The sequence below is a fragment of the Epithele typhae genome (genome assembly GCF_022376455.1).
Source record: "Epithele typhae strain CBS 203.58 chromosome Unknown BXZ73scaffold_47, whole genome shotgun sequence".
Lineage (NCBI taxonomy): Eukaryota > Fungi > Basidiomycota > Agaricomycetes > Polyporales > Epitheliaceae > Epithele > Epithele typhae.
In genome coordinates, this window is record NW_025954238.1 from 285,521 (window position 1) to 309,940 (window position 24,420).

The window sequence follows — 24,420 nt, forward strand, 5'->3', positions numbered from 1 at the left end:
TTCCGCCGCGTTCGTCCACCTGTCGGACTTGGACATCTCTCTCCCTGTGACAGTGTCTCGTACAGATGGTAAGTTGTCCTATGATCTTTCATGCCTCTTGAGTGTACATTGAACCGCTCACACCTCTCCCTGTTGTCACAGGCATCATCGCTTGTTGTACCTCCCTGACGCAGCTCACACTCCGCGCGACCGCACTGTGTCCACATTGGAAAAATGCTGCGCAACTTCTCCTCACTAAACCCCAGCGGCTCGAGTCGCTATCCAGCGCCCTTCGGGGCCTGACCTTTGTGTTGGAGACCCCCATGTTCGATTGGTTCAAGGATTTCGCCTCCCCGGCCAATGCCATCCTTCTCAACGCTCCCCGTCTTCAGCAGGGTCCCGCGTATGTCGACACCCGTGGCCTCTCCGCTCTAGAGCCCGTAATGCAGCGTCATCCACTCTGCTCCGCCCAGGTCGTATTTCGCTTCGCTTACGTGTGGCATGAACCGTTACGCGACGCGGAGGGGCTGCGCACTAGGCTCCAGACGCAGTTACAGATCCACGTTCCGGACGTGTTCAGGCGTGGAAGCGCGGAGGTACAAGTCGTCCAGGAGTGACGTCTATCCACCCACTCGTGAGTGCATAATCTGCCGACTTCTGGATGGTGTCGTTCTCATCGTCTCGCATCAAGAGGTACCGACAGGCACGCGTGCTCGGAATCGCATTGACGGGGTTTCGTGAGTCTCGTGTCTTTGCCGTTAGTAGCGGCCCTATTGACCAGACTACCTTCAGATTTATGTACGTCGTCCCGTGGTCTTCTTCGCCACGTACGTACTAGGTGGGGACACCCCGTTAAAACATGCATTTCGGTCTATGCTTGATACAAATCATACATGCGCCCAGAAGCAGATTTGATTCCGCTGACCTGTCTTCCACCACCTAAGCCAGATTACCCCACCGCGGCACCGCCTCAGATAGTGCAGAGACCGCGTAAAACAACGCCGCGTCGTCCGCGCTCATCGCCCGCATGTCTCGCACGTTCCCGACGAACGGTAACACGTCCGCCTCGCACGTCGCGCCCTCCGCCGGCATCGTCCCGTCGTTGAAGTACGCGCGGACGTGTTTCGCCGTGCACAGCGACGGCGCCGCGATCGTGCAATGCCCGTATGACTCCTGCACGAGCAGCCCCGCGCCCGGGAAGCGCGCCCGCACGCGCCGCGCGTCCTGCAGCGGGCACACGGGATCGTACCGCGGCTGGAGGATGAGCATTGGGGTCCTCGTCCCGTTCGGAGCGGCGAGCGGGCCCATGTAGCGCCAGACAGAGCGCGCGGATGTTGGCCACGCCGCGCAGGAGAGCCAGATGCGCGCCCACACCGGCGCGGCTAGCGGAGAGACCTCTGAGAGCTCTTCGAAGTGCTTCGCGAACGCCGCGCGGTCGAAAGGGTTCTCCTCTGCGTCGCCGCATGCGATCGGGTAGAATGCTTCATTGCTTGTGACGCCAAGGGGGACGGGGGCAGTCTCACACTTGCACTCGGCGCTGGGCGCGAGGATGGGCGCGAGGGTCGCGAGCCAGGTGGAGTTGGTGTCCTCGATGGCGCGGATCGTGGCCGCAATGAAAGGCCACAATGTGAGGGGACTGTACGCGGCATTGACCGCCAGGGCCATGATTGATAGCTGGGTCGCTAGTATGGGTGGGTCTGCAAGGGAGATGGGAACGGGGTTGTCCTTGAGTCCTTCGAGCACGTCGAAGTAGCGTCGACGGATGCGAGGGACAGATGATCCCAGAGGGGACACTTTCGGCTCCCGCCAAGTAGCAGAATCGAAGAGAGAGTTGATGGTCGCGTCCATGTCGACGAGGTTGGAGCTCCACTTGGCCGCACGGTAGTTGTACCCGTCGAAGACGCCGTCGATGGCGAACCGTCCAACTTTGTCCGGGAACATCGATGCGAAGTACTGGCCTAAGACGGTGCCGTAGCTCTAGTGAAACATAAGACGCTGAAATATAGACCCAAAGGTGCACTCACGAATCCCCAATAGTTGACCTTCTCTTCCCTAATTGGTTCCCGATCTCGACCATGTCGCGCACAACGCTTGATGTGCTCATGTAGCGCGCGATGCCGTCCTCGCCCCCGATACGCGACGCACATCGCTCTCCAACGGCGCGCTCCCGGGCGTAGTAGAGGCCGACCGTATCCGGTTTGGATGCGTTCAGAGTTTGATGTCCAGCCTGCGACAACCAGATTTTGCGCTCCGAGTCCGTGTCGAAGCAGCTCGCCTGTGGAGTGCTCTCCCCTGTTCCACGAGGGTCAAAGCCGAGAATGTCGTAATTTCCACCGGTGAGTATGCTAGGGCATTCCAAGGTACTCCGCGAAAAGGTGCCCGAGCCGCCCGGACCGCCTGGGTTGATGAATATAGAGCCGCGATAGAGGACGTGTTACGGGTGGACGAGAGCACGCGGCGGAGCGCGATGGCGGTCGTACGTTCGTCTGACGGGTTGGCGTAGTCGAGAGGGAGGAGAAGGCGTGCACATTCTGACCGTCGGCGCAGGATGTCCACCGCAGATCCTTGGATGGCTCAATCTAGTAGCCGCCGATAATGTGAGCCTTTCAGGTCGAGCTTTGCAATAGGCGATTGCAAGTGCTTACAGTAGACCAATCGAAAGTGCGCAGGCTTCGGCTCCCAAGTGTTTGGAGTTCTTTGACGGACCATTGAGGAGGTAGAAGGTTCCAGCAATCACCAGACAGGCGAGAACCGTTCTTTTGCCTCGTTTGGCGGACTGCCGGGGAGTTCGGAGGACGCCGTCGTAGGCAATGTTACAGCCCGCCGTCAGTCTTCATGGCGAGCTTGCTGAGACGGGTGACAACGTGTGTGTAAGCCTGGGACGCCACGCCCGCTATATACGCGCATCCGGGTGGGAAGCAGTCCTGCGAAACGAAGGTTCGAGGGTCCGAGCACTTTCAATACGCTTCCTTGATTGTGCGGCCTCGAAGGCCGGCCCTTGATTGTGACTCATACGCACAGTTGACGGCGCTCGATGGCGGCGTTGCTTGAGGCTCTGGAAGTGAAGCACTGGATAAGTGAACGGGGCTTACTTGTTAGTTACAGTCACTTACAACCGGTCCACTGGAATCGACTGCGGCACAGTACCGGAAGTCCAGAGCGCACCTAGCGCAGTAGTAATCATCGCAGTACTTCCGCACATCCGGTGCAGTCAGTGGTCAGTGACGTACCGGCCGCCTACAGCATCCGGAATCCGCTCTTCTCGCAACATAAGCCGCTCGTTTTGGTGCAGGATATGCGGGGGTGCCAGTAGCAGTTACTCCATACCTACTGAACAGTGGTACAGACCGGCGCCTTTCCATGCAATGTCTGGAGCATGAGGGGAGGGTCTTGCTTTCCAGGCAGCAGAGGGCACTCACAAACTAGTGGCCCCAAATTTCCCATACTGGACCCGCGTCTACCATCCTATCCACGACCCCCACAACTCAGCATCCTCCCCAACCCGCCCAGCTACCACGTTTCCGACGTCTTCTCCAAACCGCTTGACGTCCGGCGCGCACGACGCGCCCTCCTCCGGGAGCCTCCCCTCCTCGAAGTACGCCCGGACATACTTCGCCGTACACACGCTCGGCGCCGAGAACGAGCAGTGCCCGTGCGAGTCCTGCACGAGCAGCCCCGCGCCCGGGAAGCGTGCCCGCACGCGCCGCGCCGCGCTCAGTGGGCAGATCGGGTCGAAGCGCGGCTGGACGACGAGCATCGGGCTCGCCGTCCCGTTCGGCGCCGCAGCGCGCCCGTGAACCGCCAGGGAGGACGCGCCGAGACTGGCCACGTCGCGCAGGAGAGGTACTGGCGCGCGTAGACGGGCGCGAGGCGCGGGGCGTCGGCGGAGATCGCGGCGTAGTACGTCGCGAAGAGTTCGGGGTCGAAGGCGTGCGGGTCGCCGTCGCCGCAGGTGACGGGGTATATGGCGTCGTTGCCCATGCGCCAGGGCGCGGGCGAGGCGACGCAGCCGTCGCAGCTAACAGGGGACGCGATGGTACGCGCGAGGGAGGCGAGCGAGGTTTGGTTGCGGGTCTCGAGGGCGCGGACAGTGGAGGCGATGGTGGACCAGGCGAAGTTCGGGCCATACGTGGCACCGAGCAGCTGGTTGAGGAGAGCAAGTTCAGTCACCACAATGGGTGGGTCTGCTAGCGGGATGGGGACGGGGTCAAGCTTCACAGAGTCGAGGACGTTGTAGTACCGCTGGCGGATGAGGTCGGGGGAGGGCTCCCAGGTGTCGCACCGAGAGGGTCCCGCTTCATGGCAGAGATCGAATAGTTTGTCGATGACGGCCTCCACGTCGTCCAGATTGGAGTGCCATTGCGCGGCGCGGAAGTCCTCGGCGTCGTATATGCCGTCGATGACGAAGCGTCCGACCTTATCCGGGAACATGGCAGCGAAGTACTGGCCGAGGATAGACCCATAGCTCTAAACGGCGGCAGCGTGAGCCAACAAACGCATGCATACAGGCAACAAGGCCCACTCACGAATCCCCAGTAGTTCATCTTCTCCATGCCCATCTTCCGCATGATCCCCGCCATGTCCGTCGCGACGCTCGCCGTGCCCATGAACCTCCCGATCCCGTCCTCGCCCCCGATCCTGTCCGCGCACCGCTCCCCCACCGCCTTCTCCCTTGCCAGGTACAACCCGACGGACTCCGCGTCCGACGCGTTCAGGAGCCTGTGCCCCGCCTGCGAGTTCCAGATCTTGCGCTCGGCATCGCTCGTGAAGCAGCTCGCCCGCGGGGTGCTGGCGCCCGTGCCGCGCGGGTCGAAGCCTAACACATCGTACCCCCCTCCGGCGATGGTCCCGAACCCCGCACCCCACGCCCCAGTCCAGGCGGCACCTGCGATACCAGGACCTCCGGGGTTGAGGAAGAAGGTGCCGCGGTAGCCGGGTGTCCCCCTTAGCTTCGAAGGGACGACGCGGAGGGCGATCGCGGTCGTCCGTCCGTCCGTGGGGCGGGAGTAGTCGAGGGGGAGAAGGACGCGGGCACACTCGTGGTTGTCAAAGCAGGGGACCCATCGGATGTCGGAGGAGGGCTCGAGCTTGGCACGGTGGAAGCGTAAGCTACGGTACAAGAGGTAAACATGGATTGAGGGTCACTTACTGCGTACCAGTCAAAGTCTCCATCCACCGACTCTGAGCGAAGTGGGGCCTGAGAGAAAGTCGTCCGAGTCGACAGTTGAAGTAGCGCATGCACCGCGTAGAGTGAGGCAACTAATGGGACGAGGGCGACAAATGCCTTCCAACAATGCACGCCATCCTGGCGTTCTTGTTTTGCGATTAATGGGGGAGGTAGAGAAGTGGGATTTGGGAGTGCCGGTTCGGAGTGCCAGGTCTTCTGCTTCATCTTATCTGATAACTGTCCAATGTCGATTTCAACGAATCCACACCGGAAGCCTCGGCTTCAACGTAGAGCCTCAGCACGTCCAGAGCAGGATAGAAACGCAAAGAAACAATAACGTGCGGGATAACTTACCAAAAGCTCGGAGGCACCTTCAATAATGGTAGTCCAACAGAGGGGACAGCTGGAACTTGGGTAGAAAACGAGGGTACCTCAATATCTCTGTGCTCCCCCCCCTCCCGGGACCATCCGCTAGATCCGTGTTCGTCCTGTTGGCTTTCCCGGTTCAGGGACGTGCAGCCCTGCAGTGATTCGGCTGAGCTTGGCATCGAGATTCGATGGATATGCACCACTGAGGCTCAAAGAACAAAGCCTTGACAATGCAGGCGGTTCGGGGAAGCGACAGACAAAGATCTGAAGGTGTAAGCAGCTCATACGCGGCATGCGCATCGTGTGATACGATGTATGGGCGAGGAAGGACGTCCTCTCTACACGGTTCGGCGTCTGTGCTCTGTTAGGCAAGCGCTGGCTGATATCTATGAGGACCGACCCTCAGGCCTCATGGTCGACGCATAGCTTGCATGGCTCAAGGTAATGCCTAGCTCATTCTCGAAGTCGCAATCACAACTGGGTATGGCTTGGCGCACATTAAAAATCACAACTCGTATATCAAAAACACTAAACATCGGGAAATGTCATCAAAGTCGTAACGTCATGAAGGGACAGCGGCGCAAAGCGTAGTCATGCCGAGTATAACGGGGATATATTACAGTACAGGTAGTGTCGTCCTCGGGCCAGACGGGCGGTCCGATGGGTTCGTTCGAGTCCGAAGTGCGTGTTCCGTCCGAGGTGTTCATGAAGCCAAGCCACCGGGCGATTACTGGAAGTTTACTGGGGGCGGTTGAACCGGAAGAACCGCTGTCGTCCCTCCTCCGCGCCCAAAGGCATCTGCTCGACGTCTTCAAACGCAATGGTGCTGTTCCCTACCCATGCCGCGTCCTCGTCCTCGCCGAACGAGTTCCCCTGGTTCGGCGCGTACCACCAGAGCGTGGTGACACCGACGGGGAACGTGTACGTCGCCTGCACGCCGCGGAACTCGATCGTCGTCTTCACCGGGGTCGGGTCCCATGGCCGTCCGGATGGTCGTCCCAGTTGAGGACGACGAGGCTGTAACGGAGCCAGTCGCTCGAGTTCACGCGCCCGGTGACGTACGCGCCGACGCGCAAGCCCCAGCTGAGGGTTCCCCCGACGCTCACGCCGATGCGCTTTCCCCAGGGTCCGCCAGAGTCGCGCGGGAGATGGCCTTCGAGGCCTGGGCCATCGCGTAGTCTGCATCGGACGACTCGTCAGCATACCCTACGCGATCGCATGCATACAAGGTCGCTCACACTCCTGGTTGACGCTCCAGCTGCCGTCACTGTTGACGGTGACAACGGGCGGCAAGGCGTCCCACAGCTGCCAGTGCCTGGGAGCATCGGACTCCCGTTGCCATCGAGGGCGAGGTTCCACATGAGGCCGCTGTGGGAGCTGTGTTCGATCGAGCCAATAAAGCTGTGTCAAGTGTCAAACTGCCATGTCAGAGAAAGAAAGAAAGATGGGCAGACGCCCCGAGGTGTCATACGCACAGGTTGTCCATGTACCACTATAGGATTACGCCCAACAGATGACAAGGTAAGTCCCCATGACAAAACACTTCGCGGGAGATCTAGAGCACGGACCTTGATATCGCTCCACCAGTCGCTCCCTTGGACCCCTGAGCACTCCGTGAAGTAGATCTCCTTCTGCGGGTATGCAGAGTGGAAGGTGTCCTGCTGGCTCACGGAACCGCTGTAGCAATGGAAGGAAACGCCCGAGAAGGCGTCCGGCGCGTCTTGCATCTGTCCACAAGTCAAATTGGGTTCCACCGAGCGCAGATTGAGCGCCCGCACGTACCAGCTGGATGGGGTACCCTCCCGCATCGTTCCAGTTGTGGTCATAGCCGACAATTTTCGTGCTCGAGAAGCCGTTGCTGTTCATGAGACTCCGGAGGGTAGTGCCTATGGCCGCTTCCTGCGCCGCGGATATCTTGCAGGTCGGGTAGGTGGAATCAGAGTTCTCCGGTTCGTTCTGCGGCGCGGGCGGGACCTCGGTAAGACCGCCAAAGTTCAAGGGTTCGATGCTGACCGCACCTGGATGCTTATGGCGTAGACTGAAATGCCCTTGTTCTTGAAACCTTGTAGAGCCTTCAGGAGGTAGCTGGCGTCTAGTTCCCCGCGTCAGTCGAAAATAGGGAACCCATGCGGAAGCCGCGCTCACAGGTGGATTCATATTGAGAAAGAAAGTTCCCGCCCTCATCGTGCCAGAGTCCTTCATCCATCCTGGCTATATGCGGTCATAACGACCGGGGTCAGATACGTTATTTACTGCGATACGTCGCCCTCTCAACAGACTCACCGGAGACCAAGGAAGGATGTGGATGCGCAGTACGCTATTGATGCTCCGGATGTCGTTGAGGACGGAGAAGAGATAGGACGGGCGCTGTTGACGCTGAAGCTGCTCAGGCTGGTGTCGCCGCTGACGTCATCGAAGCTGTATACTGCCATCCGCGTGCGGCGATGATCGTGTGAGCATGCGTCCGATGTGCGCAAACGGTCGCTGCAGCAGGCAGGCTCTCCGCCCGCGGCGATATGGGAAGCACTCACCGCTGGCAGAGAAGTCGGATGCGCCGAGGGGGATACGAAGGTAGGAGAAACCCGCGGCGTTCGCGCCGTCGGTTGCTGAGGGGTGCAGAGGACGACAGGCCCCAATGGGAAGACGTCGTCAGCGGCAGGCACACCCTGAACGCATGTTCGCACCCTAAACGGCACTCACGGTCGAAGAGGTAGTTCAGCAATTTCCAGTAGCTCGCTGAGTTCGCGGACTGTACCCGGGCGCATCCATGTCAGGCTTCTTTGTTATCACGTTCGCGGCCACATGACCGACCGCGCACGCGCACACACCTTCAGATTGTTCAGGATCAGCGCAGAAGAGTCGGCTACAACGGGTTGCGCAGCAAGAAGTCAGCATCGAATGTTTTTGGAGCATGCGACACATCAGATGGGGGTGGGGCGAATGAGGTGACCAACGGAGGTAGAAACCAGCGGAGAACGGCAATCAGATAGCAAAAGGGCACGTACTCAAGGAGGCTCCGAATCCCCACACCGACTGGTAGGTAGAGGTGTCGGTAATGACGATGTCCGCGTCACCGATAGCGCCGGGCGACGCAAAGTTGATGGGGTTGGGAGAGAGGTTGGTGTAGGTGAACAAGCTGCCTCTGTCCCATGTTGTCGCCCACTATCGCGGTGAGCATTGTAGACCAATAGAGCACGGATCGCAGTGAGCACGAGAGTAGATGAAAGAAGGACGGAAGCACTGACGATGTCGTAAATCTGCTGGGCTGCAATGGGCGCGATGAGGGCAAACACTGACGCGAGCGGGGCAACGGGGACGCGCATGACGAGCGGACGATGTGCTCGGGCAAAGAGTGCGTCGCGCGGGCCAATGTAGGCTGCTGAAGAGAAGGGGGAGGGGAATGTACGGAAGCGAAGAGGGATGGGCTGGAGTGGGCATTGGACGAGCTTCTTATAGCCCCGCAACCAAGGCTGCTGGAGACTGGCAGGATCCGAGGTAAGCCTACAAGGGACGAAGATCACAGGAGGGACCGATCGCGAGGCTCTTGCGCGGGACCGCGGCGGTGTCGGGGACGCGGGGCAGCTTCTAGCGGAGCGGGTGACGTTCCAGGGCGGGTGCACTCCATCCATGCTCCCTGCGCAGACGAGCGTGCGTCAAAGGCACATGAGCGCGACATGCGCACCCCCGGCGCCTGCTGCTCACACGCCCCCGCTCCCCCAGCACGACCGGCTCGCCCATGTTCAGACCGGGCGGAGGATGTGCTTCAAGAGACATGGCCCGGGTCGCCTACTTCTCCGCCCTGCTGAGCGAGCCGTGGATCCCAACAACCCCCCTCGGACCTTCTGCGTCTGTAGCTCGGGCCTTGCGACCGGCAAGAAGCTTTTCGTTCGGTCCCGCACACCTCGCGATCGACCACGTTCTGCACCGGTCACCACGAAGCCGTCCAGACAGCCAAGTCGGATCGTGTAGCGCTTCTCTTCTCTCGTGACGTGCTGCCTATGTGCACTTAACGGGGTTTTCACTGGCACTGCATACTAATACCACACGGCATCGGTATGCAGTCCCAGTGCTCGCCGTTCAGTTAATGCGACGCACCGAGTGTCACCTATTCACCTTCTCCAGATGCACTGACTGCCCGTCGTCGAATATCTTCCATAATATGTGGGAAGGGCTATATGCTACAACACGATGCCGCATGGAAAATGTCCGCTTCGTCTTCTCGTCGTGCAGGCCTCCAAGGCCATAGTCCAATCCTGTTATTGGACTCGGCGGTGCGCACAACTTGGCCTGGGGTCTCCTGTATCATGCCCTCTCCGACGGAGGGGACGGTGTCGAGAAGTCGTCGATAATGGCGTGCGCAGTCGAGCCGTCTGATGACCACGGGTCTGTCGTCAACCGGATTGGGATCACAAGACGCATCTCGCTGAAAGGCGCTCTTGCCGGCTCGGGAGGGATCATCGACAGCTCGATGAAGTCCTGTGGATAGAAGGTCGGGCCTTAGGGACCCAGTACGCCGAACCGGTCGGACATAGGCCGGGGGCGAGAACCACGTACTTTAATGTTCAGACCACCGGCCTTGAACCCCCCGACCTTCACGCCCTTGTCCAGCCGGATCTCGCCGCTGAAGCACAACCAATCGGGACCATCGCCCTGTGAGAGAGGGCGACTGGTCAGATACTTGGTGCTAATCAAACGCGTCCTGCTCAGCTTACTGCATGTCTGAACTCCCCCTCTCCTATTGTGTCCACCCGCCACATGTCCGTTTTGGTACCCGAAATCAGCTCATTTCTGCGTTCAAAGGAACAAACTGTGAGCCGTGGACGTAGAGCGCGAGGAGCTGATAAGTACCTGACGTCTACGATGGACTGACGCAGCACCCGAACCCGTGTGAATTGCTTGTTTGGCGCAAGAATGGAGGCTGTAGGTCCGTATGGCAAAAAAGCTGCTAGAGAGAAAGCAGACGACTGGAACATGACGTGGAACGGTACTGCTTCAGTGACACTGAATACACGTGTTGCAGGGATGTAGAACTGTTGCGCGCAACTTGTCAAAATGTACAACGATGATCGATGAGGAAAGCAGACATACTTGGCAGTGAATATCTTTTCCTCCCGCCAACCGTGCTTTCATCACCGCCTCCGACAGACGCCAGTCATCATCCTCAATGAATTTGGATGAATTTCTTCCCTGTCGCATTGGCGGAGGAAGCGGAACAGCCGGTCGTGATCGCGGGAGGTAGACAAACGGAGTAGACACGGTTCTAAACATACTGTTCAGCGAAAAGGTCCTCGAATACAAACGGAGAATACGTACCCGTTGCCCAGTCTCAACACGGTCGCTGCCTTGGTGTAGGACACGATCGCACTAACCCGGTATTCGATGGTCGCATTGAATCCTGGCATGCCAGCCAAATGGACGTTGTGGGTCGGGGGGAGAGGCTGGTGACAAATCAAGAGTGACTATATGCGCGCACACGGTGGCCTCCCTCGCACTCACGTATGTGTCTTTCTCGTCGTTGAATGTCGTGGGCAGCGTGAGGCAGAACTTGAGAGAACGCGGGCACGGCTCCGTGCTACTGTCCTTACTCCACAGAGTGACCCTCGATAGGCACAGCTTGTGCGCCGTGGTACCACCTGCCGCGACTTCGCGCAGGATCAAGTTGCCTTCAATCTGTCCGCCAAGACTCGGTCAGCCTGCCCCTGTTCGACTCAGCTAAGTAGAGGAAGGAACAGACGTACCTTGGCCTCAACCGAAGTTATCCCTTCTGTCTTGGCGAGCGTAATCGCGCCTTCGACATCTGCCCCGCACCCATACACCGGCAGGCTGGCGTTGTTCTCCTGCGCGAAGAGCCTCAAGCCGACGTTCTTGGCCTGCTTGACGAAGTCGCTCGAAGGGCGCGCAGTGGGCAGGTTGAGCGCGAGCCGTTGCTCATAAGCTTGTGGCTCTGCAGAGTACGTAGGGGTCCGCGCGAAGTCGGTCGGAGGGGGCGCATATGTTGGTAGACTGGCCGTAGACATTGCGGTGAAGTGGGTATGTTGCTCCGCTTCCGGGTTGTGCGTTCCGGGCGAGGGTGTTCTGCACGAAAGGCAGAGGCGGGCTTGGCTGGTGGGGATGTGCCTAGGCGACGAGGGGCAGGAAGCTCGGACGGCCGAGAGAAATGGGACGGAAGGGACGGTAGCGCGGCGACTAAATCTGAATGGCGTTCGCTCGGGTGGCATATGGCGCGCACCGTGGCACGCGTGCGCACCCTCGGAGTCCGGAGCTCCTGAGCGAAATAGACGGTGGGGACGGCGGAGACGGCGCGGAGCCTGATGGATCTGCTCGTTCGCTCTATCTCACCCCCATCGTGGCGTGCGGATTGCCCGTCATCCCTGCGCTCAAACGGTGCGCGCGTTCCCGCACGGCGTGGCCGGACATTCGCTGGCCTCCGCTTGTCTGTGCTCCGGAGGATGGTCGGCCAATGGTGGGGTGACGGAGGAACGTTCAGCGGTCGAGATGGGCCGCGGCAGCTTTCGCCGCCTTCCGCGAGCGCGCACTCCGGAGGTGGGGTGAAGTCATATGAATGACTGAAGCCGGGTTGAGCGGGAGGATGTATTGAGAGTTCATCTTCGGCAGCCTATTGGAAGGAAAACCGCGTGCGCAGAGGGTGGAAGATGAAGCGTGGAGGCGCAACGCATCAGGAGAGCATGTGGAGGTCCGCAGGAACATGTGGAGACCACGACAGAGGCGCCCACAGGTGCCGCCCAAACCGGCGCTTCGCTTCCTTCAAGTTCCCACCGTTGTGCGCGCGCCGCAAAAGCATTCGCTCAGTCGAAGGTACCCAAGGAAACGTATTCAGAGGCTAAACCTAAAGGACGCCACGGCGGCCTTTTATCGCGTCGACCGATGCCTCCGATGATGACAAACAAGACAGCGTGATGTGGATGATCAAGAGGAGGTGCCAAGTCCAGAATACACGAGTGGGTCCAGAATACACAAGTCGACTGGGAAGCCCTCGCACAGGTCTCAGAGCAATGGGAATCACCCCACGCTCGAGATAGGCACCGCCTTCTTAGATGTCATCCCGTCCGACGTCAGCCGCACGGGTATGGCTTCGTTCAGCGGTTCGTACTCCACCGCGCACCCGGACGGCGGGTCTATCTGCAACACGATGCTGTCCTACGCGCGCCAGTACGTCAGTGCAAGCACGAAAGACAACCGTGCGCCGCGCTGCGCAAATGCCCCGTGCCCCAGAGACGCACAGAGCACCCGCCACAGCGTCGAGCGAACCGAACGAGGACGTCCTGCACTCACCACAACCTTGAGCCCGCTGACCTCGAACGCGCCGCTGAACGCGTCCCATTCCGCGCACCCGCGGGCGGCTGGAGCGCAATCGCGCCCGACCACAGCAGCGCGCGCCCGCGCGGTTCTGCGCGCGTCGCGCTGTGCACGGCGCCCTGCCCGATCACTTGCGTGGCATACATGTAGCTCCGGTCTGCGAACGGCTTCTCCTCCGCGGCCGGGTCCGGGGACTTGAGCGCGCTCCTGCTGCGGCTTCGAGTCAGACTCTTGCTGCGCCCGGTCGACTCGCTGCCTGAGCTGGACGTGCCGAGCCCAAGCCCAGGCCCGCAAGCTCGTCGTCGCCCGCCTGCGTAAATGCTGGCTCACGGTGGGCGTGCGTTTGGCAGAAAAGGCGAAGCCGCACGGCCGGCGTCGACGACGGTGGTTCGGATGACGCGTATGCGGATTGGACAGTGCGGCGGCGCGCGGCGCGCGGAAATGTGTGGTCGCGCCGACTCGGAGGAGCTGTTGGACGGGGACGGAGAGAGGGGAAGAAAAGAAGCAGGAAGAGGGCGGTACTCCGCGAACGAGTCGAGGGTGGTTTCCGGCTCTGCACTGAGGGTGACGCGGAAGGGCATTGGTTCATGATGCGGGCAGATCTGTGACGAAGGGAGGTACAACTATGCCTCAAGTGAGTTTACACGCCGATATAGGACATGGACGAGAAACCCCACCTGCACTTTGATCGGCGGCACACCTGGACGGACAGCGTGCATGCGGAATTTAAACACAGTCCGCGGACACTCCTCCGACTTCCACGCCACATTTCGAGGAAAGGGACCACCGTACGCCGGTCGTGTTTGCTGTACATGTCGAAACGGCACTCTCACACTGGGACGAAAGACGTCAGTGGGGCGTGAGGAAAAGGTGCAGATTCGACGCACCTGCTGACCGCCCTCCAAAGCGTCGCAGCGCCCCGCACAGTGTTAAATTTACCACGATCGCGTACGAAACGTCCACCGTAAATCCCGGGATCCCGCATAACTCCTCCGAGAATGTTGGAGGCAGAGGGTAATGACTGCCCGCCACGGGATCGAGGTACGTGGTGGGAAGTGCGTACCGAAACGACGCTTTGGGTGGGAACACGCCCTGCTGTGCGTCCCACGAATAGATGACGTCGTCCACAATCCGGATATCCGTTGAGCCAGAACCCGCAATCTCCTCGATGTGTATCGCCCCCTGGACCTGGATAGCATCGGACCACTTGTGAACAAGGGCGTTCTCGGATCTCAAGAAGCGGGTGGAGAGCGGCGTACCTTGACCTGCAACGCGAGCACACCGCTGGACCGTGCGACTGCTAAGACGCCCTCAATCGTATCCGCATTCGAATACCGCGGCATGCGAGTGCCCTCGCGCTGCCCACTCAGGAGCAGCGTGAGCTTACTTGAGTGCTTGACAAAGTGCCCAGAGGTGCGCGGCTTGCCGTCCAGGAACGCTGCCGACTGGGCCCGCGCGGAGCCATGTTGTTGTCCTTGCGTAGAGGGAGGATAGAGGGCAAAGCGGAGGTGTTTTCGCTGGGTGCATGGGCGCGGTCGTTGAATGTGATCGAACGTGGGTTGGGGATAGACTGAGACGGGCCTGGCTCAGGCTCCTCGGTAGGCGATAGAGGAAGGATCGAGAAAGATGATGCAGGGCGCGGGCTCTGCACCATAGCGAATGGATGACGCATTCTGCGAGAAGCCCCAGCGAGGTTTAGAAACCCTAGTAGAGGGGAGAGCTGCGAGCGAGGAGGAAGAGCGGACACGCCGCGGAAATGGGACGCGCAGGTAGGGCTTAAGGCGGAAAAGCTGCGACGAGAGACGAGCACGCTCTATATGTCGGACTGGAGAACGTGAGGAACATCAGTGATGATTTCAAGGATAGCTTCGAATGTTGATGGACATCTGGCGGCCGGCCCGGGCGTCAGGTGGGCCCCTTGTACCGCCGTACCGGGCCTGACGTTGACCAGGCGCAGAGATCTCGAACCTGGATAGGACACCGGAGGAGCGGGGACATGGAGGGGGTTCAATTGAGAATGCCACAAGTGGTCATTCGCAGGGGCGTGGGGGAAAGCTATCAGATCAAACTTAATGGACTGTGAGAAGGGTCTGGCCTTCTGGTGAGATAGAGATGTTAGGAGAAGGGCAAATTACACACTAGAGCGCCCTCCGTCGATAATGTCGACCCGGCCCGCCCGCGCCCGCGCCACAAAGAAGATGATTGAGAACAAGGAACGGACATGTACCGCCCAAGCAGCCTTAGGCCATGACTTCACCGGGCGGGGCCATCATAAGAGGCCCCGCTCACAGCAGATGGTACAGGTGCGATTGGACTGGCTAAACGACCTTCTTCGCTTTGAGCACTGCGATCTCCTCATCACTGTATCCTAGCTCGGCGAGCACCTAACGACATGCAATCAGCGGGAAGAACGACGAGGCACTGCATGGGAAATACCTCGGTAGTATGTTGTGACAGGTATGGCGGTGGCCTGTTGACGGGCATTCTTTTACCGTTATATGTCACGGCTGGGGACACAGCTTAACCCTGCCCGCGCGGGGGTGCTATAGGAAGCCATCATGAGCAGCCCTTCGTGGCGTGGACCTGACCGAACTCACCTCTACCTCAGTGATCATCTTCCGCGCCTCCACTTGCGGATGTTGGAATGTCTGCTGTATGTTGTTGATAGGCCCAAATGGTACTCTATCGATCAAAAGCTTAATGGCGGCCGGTTGTCAAGAGAAGACATGGCTAACTGACCCCAGCCCAGTCAGCTTTGCCAACCAATGGTCACGGCCCTCTTTCATAAGGGCGTCGTTGATGAGTGAGATAAGTTCCTGCCTATTCGCAACGCGGGCCTTGTTGCTGTTGAACTTGGGATCGGTAGGGAGGTCCGGACGCTCCAGAATCTTCTCAGCGAAAAGCTTGAACTGTGCGAATGATCAGCTCAAGAAATGGAGCTGGCACGGTGAAACCAACCTGCTTGTCATTCCCTGCCCCTATCATAATAAATCCGTCCTTGCAGGGGAAGACTTGATAAGGCACAATAGACGGATGTGATGTGCCATGTCTGCCTCCTTCTTGACCAGCAATAAGATAGTTCGACGCGATGTTGGCCAGACCTGCAAGCTAGTAAAGGGATGAGAAGCACAGTCTATTGAATAAGTCTATAGCTCCGCTGACCTGAGACTCAAACAAGTTGCAGTCAATCCAAACGCCCTTTCCCGTACGAGCTCGAGACAGCAACCCTGCCATGACCGCCCCATGTGCGTACAGTCCGGTCGCGATGTCAGTTGCAGCAACGCCGACTTTGCAAGGCGGACCATCCGGTTCTCCCGTGCTGTACAGACGATGAATACAGGGGGAGTTGTATAAGGTGCATACACTCACATGTGCATGAGTCCCGCCTCTGCTTCGACGATAACGTCGTATCCTGCGGCCTTCCGATACGGGCCGCTTTGTCCATATCCTGAGACGCAGGCTAAGGGTTGTGCTGTGTGTGATCTGAGGGACGGGCTCACCGGTGATACTAGCATAGATGAGCCTGGGGTTTATGCGCTCACAATCCTCCCAGCCCAGACCCATCTCCGCAAGCTTTCCTGAGACAAAATTCTCCACCAAGACATCCGACTGTTGTACGAGCTTGTGCACAATCGCGAGACCTTCGGGATCCTTGAAGTTGATGGTGATTGAGCGCTTGTTCCTGTTCACAGCGAGGAAGTAGGCCGACTCCGGAGGTAGATGCGCGGCCTCCTCGGGGGAAGTGGGGGATAGAGGAGCAGCAGGCGGATACCAAGATCCTCCAGGGCAGGACAGGGGTCAGTGGGATGCTCTGTGAACAGAGTTTAGTCGCGCGACGCGGTGGCTCACTCGTGTCGTCACCTCTGGAGACCTCCTCGACCTTGATGACGTCTGCCCCCAGGTCAGCGAGCAGCATAGTCGCTGTGGGTCCTGCGAGGACGCGGGTGAGGTCCAGAATCTTGACGCCTTGGAGAGGCGGGTCTATTCCTTGCGCATGATTGACCTGAAGAAACCGGCGCCCTTGGGAGCGAGGCTGCGCGACAAGCCAATGTAGTAAGGAAGAGCAGCTCGCCTAAGCAGAGTATGGGACATGGTCGAGAAGAAGGACAATGGCGTGCAATGTGGAACTGCGGTGGGTATCAGTGGGTATCCTGGGGTATCGGGCTGAGGTCGTTCGGGAAGCGGTTGTTTCGGACTGAAAGTCCGACGGCAGGAGAACGGGCCGACAAGCCCGCCGTTCATACCGGAGAGCAACCGGAGAGCCTAAACATATTGCACCAGTCTCTAGGCACGCATCTCTATCTTCGCAACAACTCTTCTTACGTGGGCGGTGTATCAAGTGCACTCACCACGACAGACACGCTCAGACACGTGAGTCTTCCGCTCTCAAATAATCGTGTCTGCAGAAGGTACCCATGGGAATGAATTGCGGCTGCAATAAGTGAACTTTGCTCCCGCATCTATCTCACGGGTCTTCATATAACAGCGCGATCCGGCGTCGTACGCGTCCTGCGCAGTCATCCGTTCCTCTGGACTCGCCATCGCGATGGACGTCCACCGCGGGGAAAAGTCTTCCGACACTCTCCCTTCAGTGGAACCCTTTGGGCCCGCAGCTTCAGGCGATGGCAAGAAACACAACCGTCACGTCTATGTGGTCATATTCCTAGTCGCGGCAGCAACCATCAGGCTTGCCTTCTCAGGTGTTGGGCCTGCAGCCACTGCACCCATAGGCATGATTGGGATAGAAAATGGCTCAATTCTGACTTCGATTGGTATACGGTGGGTACTAGATCTGGCGTATGTGGAACAGATTACTCATTTATATGCAGCTCGAACCGTCAACAGAGATCAAATGGACACCGTGCTACGATGGACACCAGTGCTCGCGCTCCTCCTCCCACTCGACTACACCACCCAGACGACAACCGGACCACGGCCATCGCCCTCCGCCTCGTCCAGCAGTGACGACCCCTCGCCGCGGCACTATCCTCATCAACCCCGGAGGCCCTGGTGGTTCAGGCACCGACCTCGCTGGACGCGCAGGCGCGAACATCTCGCAGATCGTCAACTCGTTCGACCGTGCTCGGTTTCGACCCTCGCGGGACGGGCGCGAGCACCCCACGCGCGGACTGCTTCACCACAGCCTCACAGCGCAAGATCTTCGACGCCCAGCGCGGGGCTTGGGCGGTCAACCGAACGGATAGCACGACTGGAGTGGCCATGGCGCGCCAAGAAATCGTCGGTGCGCGGTGCGAGGCGAACATCGGCGGAGAAGACGGTATCGCGAGGTACATGAGCACCGCTAGCGTCTCGCGCGACATGATCGAAATCTCCTCGAGGGTTGGCGAAGAGAAGCTGAATTACTGGGGCTTCGTGAGTCTCATGCAGCAATTTGTGACCCTTACTGACTATGTCTTCAGAGTTATGGCTCTGTCCTTGGCCAGTATTTTGCCGCCATGTACCCCGACAAGGTTGGACGGGTCATCATCGATGGCGTTTTCGACGCCGAGAGCTACCGATCCGAGCACTGGAGCACCAACCTCCTCGACATGGAAGCCGTCATGGACTCGCTGTTCGACTACTGCTACCAAGCCGGGCCCCTCAAATGCAGCCTCTACGAGTCCGACGCCGGAAGCGATCAAAGCGCGCTACGAACGCGTCCTCGACGCCGTCGAACGTGACCGTGCCCATAGCGCTCGCAGACCCGCCATACGTCGTGACGCAGGACTCGCTTGTGGCGATGCTCTTCGGTGCCGCGTACAAGCCGCTCACGTTCTTCGTCCATGTCGTCGACGTCGTCCGTCGCGATCGAGGAACGCAACGTGACCGCGCTCGCCGCGCTCGCGAAGTGGATCGATGTCGACCAGACCAAGTGCGAGTGCAGCGCGCGCGCACTACCGTGGGTCGCCGATAACGAGGCGTTCTTCGGGATCGCCTGCGGTGATGCCGCCGATACTCTTTTGACGAGGACGAGTACGCGCGCGCGTATAACCGCCTTGTTGGGAACTCTCCGCGGGCGGGGCCTATCTGGGCCGTGCACTACCTTCAGTGCGCGGCATGGAAGGTGCGCCCGGCATGGCGCACGAAGGTTCGCTCGCCGCCCCGAACGGCACGGCGAATCCACTTTTGATTGTGCAGCCGCGCTTCGATCCGGTGTGCCCGCTACGGGACGCGAAGGTCGTGCGCGCGCGGTACCCAGGCGCGGGCATGGTGGTACAAAACTCACACGGGCATTGCTCGCTGTCTGCGCCATCGATTTGTACTGCCCGCACATCCGGGCGTACTTCGAGAAGGGTGTGGTTCCACCGGAGGGCACTGTATGCGAGGTGGATGAGCTACCATTCGTCGGGCAGGTTAGGGGAATGCACGGTCTGTCGGAGGAGGATGCCAAGTTGCTGGAAGCACTACAGGGCCTCGACGCAGTTGTACCAATGTTAGGGTTTTACTTAGTGTTCAGCGGTTTGAAACAGTGCATATTTTTGTTAGAGGATTTCTTGACGATGAGTGAGAGAGAGAGTTTCGGGTCCTCACATGCACAATTGTCAACAAGGGCTTGCAAGGTGTACAAGCGCCGAGAGGCGTAGCAAGTACTGGGCGCTAGCGCTGATCTTTCAACTTGAGACACTGATATTCCTTTGTAAGCACACACCTTGACGGCATCCCTCCTCGCGCGGGGCAACCCGCAGACGGCAGACGGTGGTCTCTGGAGTCAGGAGCCGTGAAGGCCGACGCCGGAAGGTGGACTCGGTACGCGAAAGTCACGGACGTGATAGTTCTGGTGCTATGGATTTCTGATGCTGTGCGGCCAGCTGTGCCGCAGTTGGATCGGTTGTAATTCCAACGCCTCCTCTCCAGGGCCAGGCTGAGTCACAGATCAAGGATCCGGTTCGGCGCAGTCCTTGTTTACATCAATTGACCAGCCTGCGCGGGGTGCGCATATATAGGTGAGCGTGGCATTTCATAACATGTCGGGCATCTTCTACTCACACTTCGCCCTCGCTCAACCGTCTTTGGAATTTGCGTGGGTCCCACACCGCACCTCGCCATTCCAAGCTCAGACGACACCATGAAGACTGACGTCTGGGCTGCAACGCTACCCACCGCGACACACCCCGAACCTGTAATTCTGAGACAGCCCGCCAGACGTGGCAAAGTGACGATCTTCGCCGGTCTGGCTGTCACCATGGCCTTTTATCTCCTCAATGGTCCGTTGAGGAACTTCACGCCGCCCTTGGAAACTGCGCCTACGTTCGACTGGTCTAATGTGAGTGCTGGCGGCCATACGAGCGAGCCAAGGTGCACGACCTGAAAGGCTCACCGTGACATTTCGGCGGCTATTAGATTGAATCATCCATGGATCTTCGGTGGACGGCCTGCGCGGACGGTCATGAATGCGCACGCCTTCTCCTCCCTCTCGACTACACCGACTCGTCAGACGAACGTACGACCGCCATCGCGCTCCGCCGCGTGCTCTCGTCCACCCGCAATACATCCTCTTATCGCGGCTCTATATTCATCAACCCAGGCGGTCCGGGCGGCTCGGGCACTTTCGTTGCGGAGTACCTTGGAATGTCGCTCAGCATACTCACTGGTGGAAATTACGACATTCTCGGCTTCGACCCTCGTGGGATAGGGAGGAGCACTCCAGAGGCGAGCTGCTTCGACACGGACTCGGAGCGCAAGATCTGGATGTCGCAGGCCGGACATCAAACTCTGAACGCATCCGAACCAGATACGGTCGGACTCTACTACGCCCGCGAGCGCGCTGTCGGAGAGCGATGTGTGTCGCGTATTGGGAGCGAGGATGGCATCGCGCGGTACATGAGCACGCCAAGCGTTGTGCGCGACATGGTCGAGATCGCGAATCTACTGGGAGAGGAGAAGGTCAATTACTGGGGCTTCGTCAGTGTATTCTCTCGCTCTGCACCCCAGAACCATACTGACTATGTACCCCAGAGCTACGGCACCGTCTTGGGCCAGTACTTCGCGTCGATGTTCCCGGAAAAAGTTGGACGGTTCGCCATCGACGGCGTCTACGACGGGTACAACTACCGTGAGGCCAAGTGGAGCTCCAACCTCGTCGACATGGACGCGACCATCAACTCTCTCTTCGATTTCTGCTACTTGGCGGGAGCCGACAAGTGTCCGCTCTGGGATTCATCTGTCCCTCGCATCCGTCGACGCTACTTCGACGTGCTCGAAGGACTCAAGGACAACCCCGTTCCCATCCCTCTGGCAAACCCACCTGTCCTCGCAACTCAGGCATCCATCAGATCCCTGACGGTCTCTGCTGCGTACAGTCCCCTCACATCGTGGCCTTCCGTCGCAGCAACGATTCGCGCCATCGAAGACGCCAACTCTACCATGCTCACACACGTCGCACCCTTCGTCGCGCCACTGCGCGCGGAGTGCAATTGTGGACCTCCTCCCGCGCCCATCGACATCGTCTTCAACGAGGCCTTCTCTCCGATCGCCTGCGGCGACGGCGAGGAAAACGCTTTCGACCGTGCGGCGTTCGCGAAGCACTTCGAGGAGCTGTCAGAGGCTTCACCGCTCGCTGCCCCTGACTGGGCGCGCATCTGGCTCACCTGCGCGGCGTGGCCGACATCCGCGCGCCCCGTCTGGCGCTATACGGGCCCGCTCGCTGCCCGAACGGAACTGCCACTCCGATGCTCATCCTCCAGCCGCGGTACGATCCCGTGTGCCCGCTGCAGGACGCGCGACGCGTGCGGGCGCGCTTCCCAGGCGCTGGGCTCCTCGTGCAGGAGTCATACGGGCACTGCACGATCTCTGCGCCGTCGCTGTGCACCGCGAAACACGTGCGCGCATACTTTGACGACGGGGTGCTGCCGGCGGAGGGCGCGACGTGCGAAGCAGACGTGCAGCCGTTCGTTGGGAATGTGCGGGATGTGCGGGCGATGAGCGCGGACGACGCTGCGCTGTTCGACGCGGTCTCCGCGCTGTCAGAGGCGGTGCCTCGGTGGGGTCATTTTGCTTAGGCGGTCTTCGCCGAACACAGGCACCGCGCGACGGACTTCGGATGCATGTGTGATCTGTAGGTCGAAATGTATGTCTTCTCCGTCAATCCTGTCAATATCCGCTGGGATGGAGACGGTCTCTCTGACGCCAGGCATTTCTGGGATCTTATCGGCGCAAAGCGGTGTCGTGCGGAAGTATTTATGACTTCAGGGACCCGAACTCGAAGGTGATCCCCTCTTTTGTCCCTGCCAGCACTCTAGCATCTCAGGGCCTTGCTGCCAACATGGGCTTTCCTGCAGAGGGCGACTTCCCGCCTCCAGACTGGCTCGTTGCGTTTACCGAACGCGCGTTTATGCCTTCTTTCGCAACCCTGTGGTGTCGGAAAACATGCGCTTTTGCTGTGTTGGCAATACTGCTGGCTCTGGTTGTCCTTGCGCGATATTGTTATCCATTCTGCTGGTTTTGAGTGGTGGCAGGTAAGTCGCCATCTACTGTATTCCAGTTCAGAGGCTAATCACAATCGCCCGCCCACTTCAAGCTCGAGCTGTCCACACATCCGCATGCTACAACTGAGTACCACCGTGCCCCCGTCCCTTCCTCCCGCTCGATTGGACCCCTCCCCCGACGCGCAATCGTCCTTCGCCTCAATCCATCTCCTCTTCCCCGCCCAGCTTCATCAACCCAGGAGGCCCAGGGCGGTCAGGCACGCACTTCGTCCGACGGCCTCGGCCCGCGTTACCTCGGCCCGGCCATTGGCCCGTGCACGGATTCGATCCGCGCGGGACGGGAGCGAGCACGCCCGCCGCCCGCTGCTGAATTCGACATCGATGGAGAGCGACGGACACGGGCGACGCAGGCTGGTCACCGGCCTTCGGGGCGTTTGGAGCGCATTGGTGGGAAGTGGGAGAAGGCGCAGCTGGACGCTAGGGGAGGTGTGGATGTGGAGGTGTTTGAGGCGTTGATTTGAAGGTCTTCAGGCTCTGTCGGAGGGCTAGTGCACAAGTAGTTCTCAAAAACGGAATGGTGTATGATGCACATCTAGCAAGTAGGCAACATATCACATGACGGGAGTCGGCCAACGACCTGCCGTTCACAGGACAGATCCAATCGTCTTACGGTACGCAAGTTCTGACGCCCTGCGGACAAGCACGAGCAATTAGAGACCGAAACCGCCTCCGCCGAACCAGTAGCTTTTGATGACCATGACCTCGACACCCACGCGCACCCTCAAGTCCCGCGTTCGCCGAACCGCGCAGCCCGCCCAGGACCTCTGCCACGCTACTCTGCCTCTTGACCATATCCGGCGCCGTCGTCTCCTAATCATCTCGGCCGCAGTGGCCCAGAACATATCCAACGCGCGTACTGCCTTGCGGAGATCCGCAAGGGACACCGCGTATGCGCTCGAGCGCCCGCGGGATCGGGAGCGCCTTGCGTAAGAGTCGCAGTACATCTTCAAGCGAGAGTCGACGTCGAAGGAAGAGGAGACACCGCGGCCGCAGATGGTTCTGCGGTACGAACGACGCATGAGCACCAAGAACTCAAGAGGTTCCTTACCTGCGCGCCGTGCGCCCGGACGGGTTGTGCTGTCAGTCCCGCGCGCGCTCCACACTCTCAAAGTCCGCAAGCCAGGTGCAGGTCATGCACCGGTTCTCCGGGACTTTCGCCAGCGATAGGTCGCCGTGAACAACGCCGCGCTTGTGGCACGCGGCTCTAACCGCCGTCGAGAATCCGGAGGAAGGGGTGCTTGACGGTCTTTGTGTCGTCCATGCCGGGTGCGTCGCGCTGTGGCAGCGCGCTCTCCAGTTTTCCCCCAGGCAGTGGTCCATGACGATGTAGGCGTATACAGCGTCGTGTAGAAATTCGCGGAAACCCACGATGTGCTTGTGGTCTGCGATGCGGCAGTGCAGGTCGGCTTCGACGCAGGCGTGCGGGAGGTTGAATTAGTGGTCTTCGGTGCTCCATCCGACGAGCGGAATGACCTTGACGGCGCGGGTAAGGTCTTCGTTGTCACGGCCTGTGAACTCCAAAGCGCGGTAGATTGCCCCGCAGGGACCGGCGCTACTCGTTTGAGGAGGATGTACCGCCCAGAATCGATCCGGCGCGAGAAGAGATTGGGGAGCTGGATAAGGTTCTGGGCCATCCACGAAGTGAGCTGAGGAGGAGGACGTAGGCCGTGATTGGCTTTCGGGCGGTATCCGGTAGTCAGGAGCGGCACTACGTGGACCAAAGGCCGAAACCCCTCTCCGCCGCGGCGCGAACGTTGTCCGCGAATTCACGCCGTCATACGACGGAGCGTTCATCCAATGATCAGCCAGTGCGCCGAACGTATCGGATAAACGTGCGGAGCGCTCACCCAGAGGTCGGCTGGAAGCTGGAAGGTGGCCGGCTGGGATCGATGATGAAAATGTACATAGGCAACGTGTCGGGTCACTGCAACTTGCGCCATACATACTGGACATGTCGACCAAGCCCAGCCACAAGGAGGCCGGGTGAGTAGCGGCGCTGGTAAAGCTTCTGTCCTCGTGCCCACGAGCGGGCAGAAGTTAGACTGGAGTCGGGACGCGGGGGGCATAAGCGGTGTTTTAGTGAGCATGAATGAGCAACTAGTG

At 59.6% G+C, this 24,420-nt stretch overlaps 7 protein-coding genes across 7 annotated transcripts; 2 read left to right on the forward strand and 5 right to left on the reverse strand.

The window, feature by feature from the left end:
* Window positions 1-918: 918 nt before the first annotated feature.
* Window positions 919-5,371, reverse strand: BXZ73DRAFT_104096 (TAP-like protein-domain-containing protein; the record flags this gene model as incomplete). Its single annotated transcript, XM_048015791.1, has 9 exons — window positions 919-1,954; window positions 2,004-2,324; window positions 2,999-3,034; window positions 3,093-3,144; window positions 3,210-3,216; window positions 3,494-3,800; window positions 3,827-4,446; window positions 4,506-5,066; window positions 5,129-5,371. The coding sequence occupies 9 exons, from the start codon at window positions 5,369-5,371 to the stop codon at window positions 919-921; spliced, it is 3,183 nt and encodes a 1,060-aa protein (XP_047875165.1).
* Window positions 5,372-6,253: 882 nt separating this feature from the next.
* BXZ73DRAFT_91581 (glycoside hydrolase) lies at window positions 6,254-8,838 on the reverse strand (the record flags this gene model as incomplete). Its single annotated transcript, XM_048026028.1, has 16 exons — window positions 6,254-6,472; window positions 6,526-6,668; window positions 6,754-6,757; window positions 6,784-6,916; window positions 6,991-7,007; window positions 7,084-7,242; window positions 7,298-7,471; window positions 7,534-7,587; window positions 7,661-7,726; window positions 7,799-7,882; window positions 7,924-7,940; window positions 8,047-8,121; window positions 8,216-8,264; window positions 8,344-8,378; window positions 8,521-8,677; window positions 8,761-8,838. 16 exons carry the CDS (start codon window positions 8,836-8,838, stop codon window positions 6,254-6,256), a joined length of 1,464 nt encoding a protein of 487 aa, XP_047875166.1.
* Window positions 8,839-9,817: 979 nt separating this feature from the next.
* On the reverse strand, window positions 9,818-11,532 carry BXZ73DRAFT_51201 (uncharacterized protein; the record flags this gene model as incomplete). The annotated part of the gene is made up of 8 exons (XM_048020582.1): window positions 9,818-9,991; window positions 10,070-10,165; window positions 10,228-10,303; window positions 10,364-10,545; window positions 10,604-10,775; window positions 10,829-10,953; window positions 11,012-11,185; window positions 11,254-11,532. The coding sequence occupies 8 exons, from the start codon at window positions 11,530-11,532 to the stop codon at window positions 9,818-9,820; spliced, it is 1,278 nt and encodes a 425-aa protein (XP_047875167.1).
* Window positions 11,533-12,535: 1,003 nt separating this feature from the next.
* Window positions 12,536-14,504, reverse strand: BXZ73DRAFT_79681 (uncharacterized protein; the record flags this gene model as incomplete). Its single annotated transcript, XM_048023141.1, has 8 exons — window positions 12,536-12,673; window positions 12,809-13,142; window positions 13,163-13,434; window positions 13,510-13,532; window positions 13,720-13,853; window positions 13,896-14,020; window positions 14,092-14,190; window positions 14,220-14,504. The coding sequence occupies 8 exons, from the start codon at window positions 14,502-14,504 to the stop codon at window positions 12,536-12,538; spliced, it is 1,410 nt and encodes a 469-aa protein (XP_047875168.1).
* A 646-nt stretch (window positions 14,505-15,150) lies between these two features.
* Window positions 15,151-16,924, reverse strand: BXZ73DRAFT_91583 (CAIB/BAIF family enzyme; the record flags this gene model as incomplete). The annotated part of the gene is made up of 10 exons (XM_048026029.1): window positions 15,151-15,216; window positions 15,269-15,351; window positions 15,426-15,514; window positions 15,572-15,741; window positions 15,791-15,940; window positions 15,995-16,151; window positions 16,202-16,280; window positions 16,333-16,611; window positions 16,682-16,819; window positions 16,846-16,924. The coding sequence occupies 10 exons, from the start codon at window positions 16,922-16,924 to the stop codon at window positions 15,151-15,153; spliced, it is 1,290 nt and encodes a 429-aa protein (XP_047875169.1).
* Window positions 16,925-17,378: 454 nt separating this feature from the next.
* BXZ73DRAFT_104100 (uncharacterized protein) lies at window positions 17,379-18,513 on the forward strand (the record flags this gene model as incomplete). The annotated part of the gene is made up of 4 exons (XM_048015792.1): window positions 17,379-17,604; window positions 17,678-17,911; window positions 17,976-18,205; window positions 18,253-18,513. The coding sequence occupies 4 exons, from the start codon at window positions 17,379-17,381 to the stop codon at window positions 18,511-18,513; spliced, it is 951 nt and encodes a 316-aa protein (XP_047875170.1).
* Window positions 18,514-18,615: 102 nt separating this feature from the next.
* Window positions 18,616-21,831, forward strand: BXZ73DRAFT_104101 (alpha/beta-hydrolase; the record flags this gene model as incomplete). Its single annotated transcript, XM_048015793.1, has 6 exons — window positions 18,616-18,805; window positions 18,882-19,023; window positions 19,976-20,096; window positions 20,174-20,734; window positions 20,789-21,521; window positions 21,578-21,831. The coding sequence occupies 6 exons, from the start codon at window positions 18,616-18,618 to the stop codon at window positions 21,829-21,831; spliced, it is 2,001 nt and encodes a 666-aa protein (XP_047875171.1).
* Window positions 21,832-24,420: the final 2,589 nt, after the last annotated feature.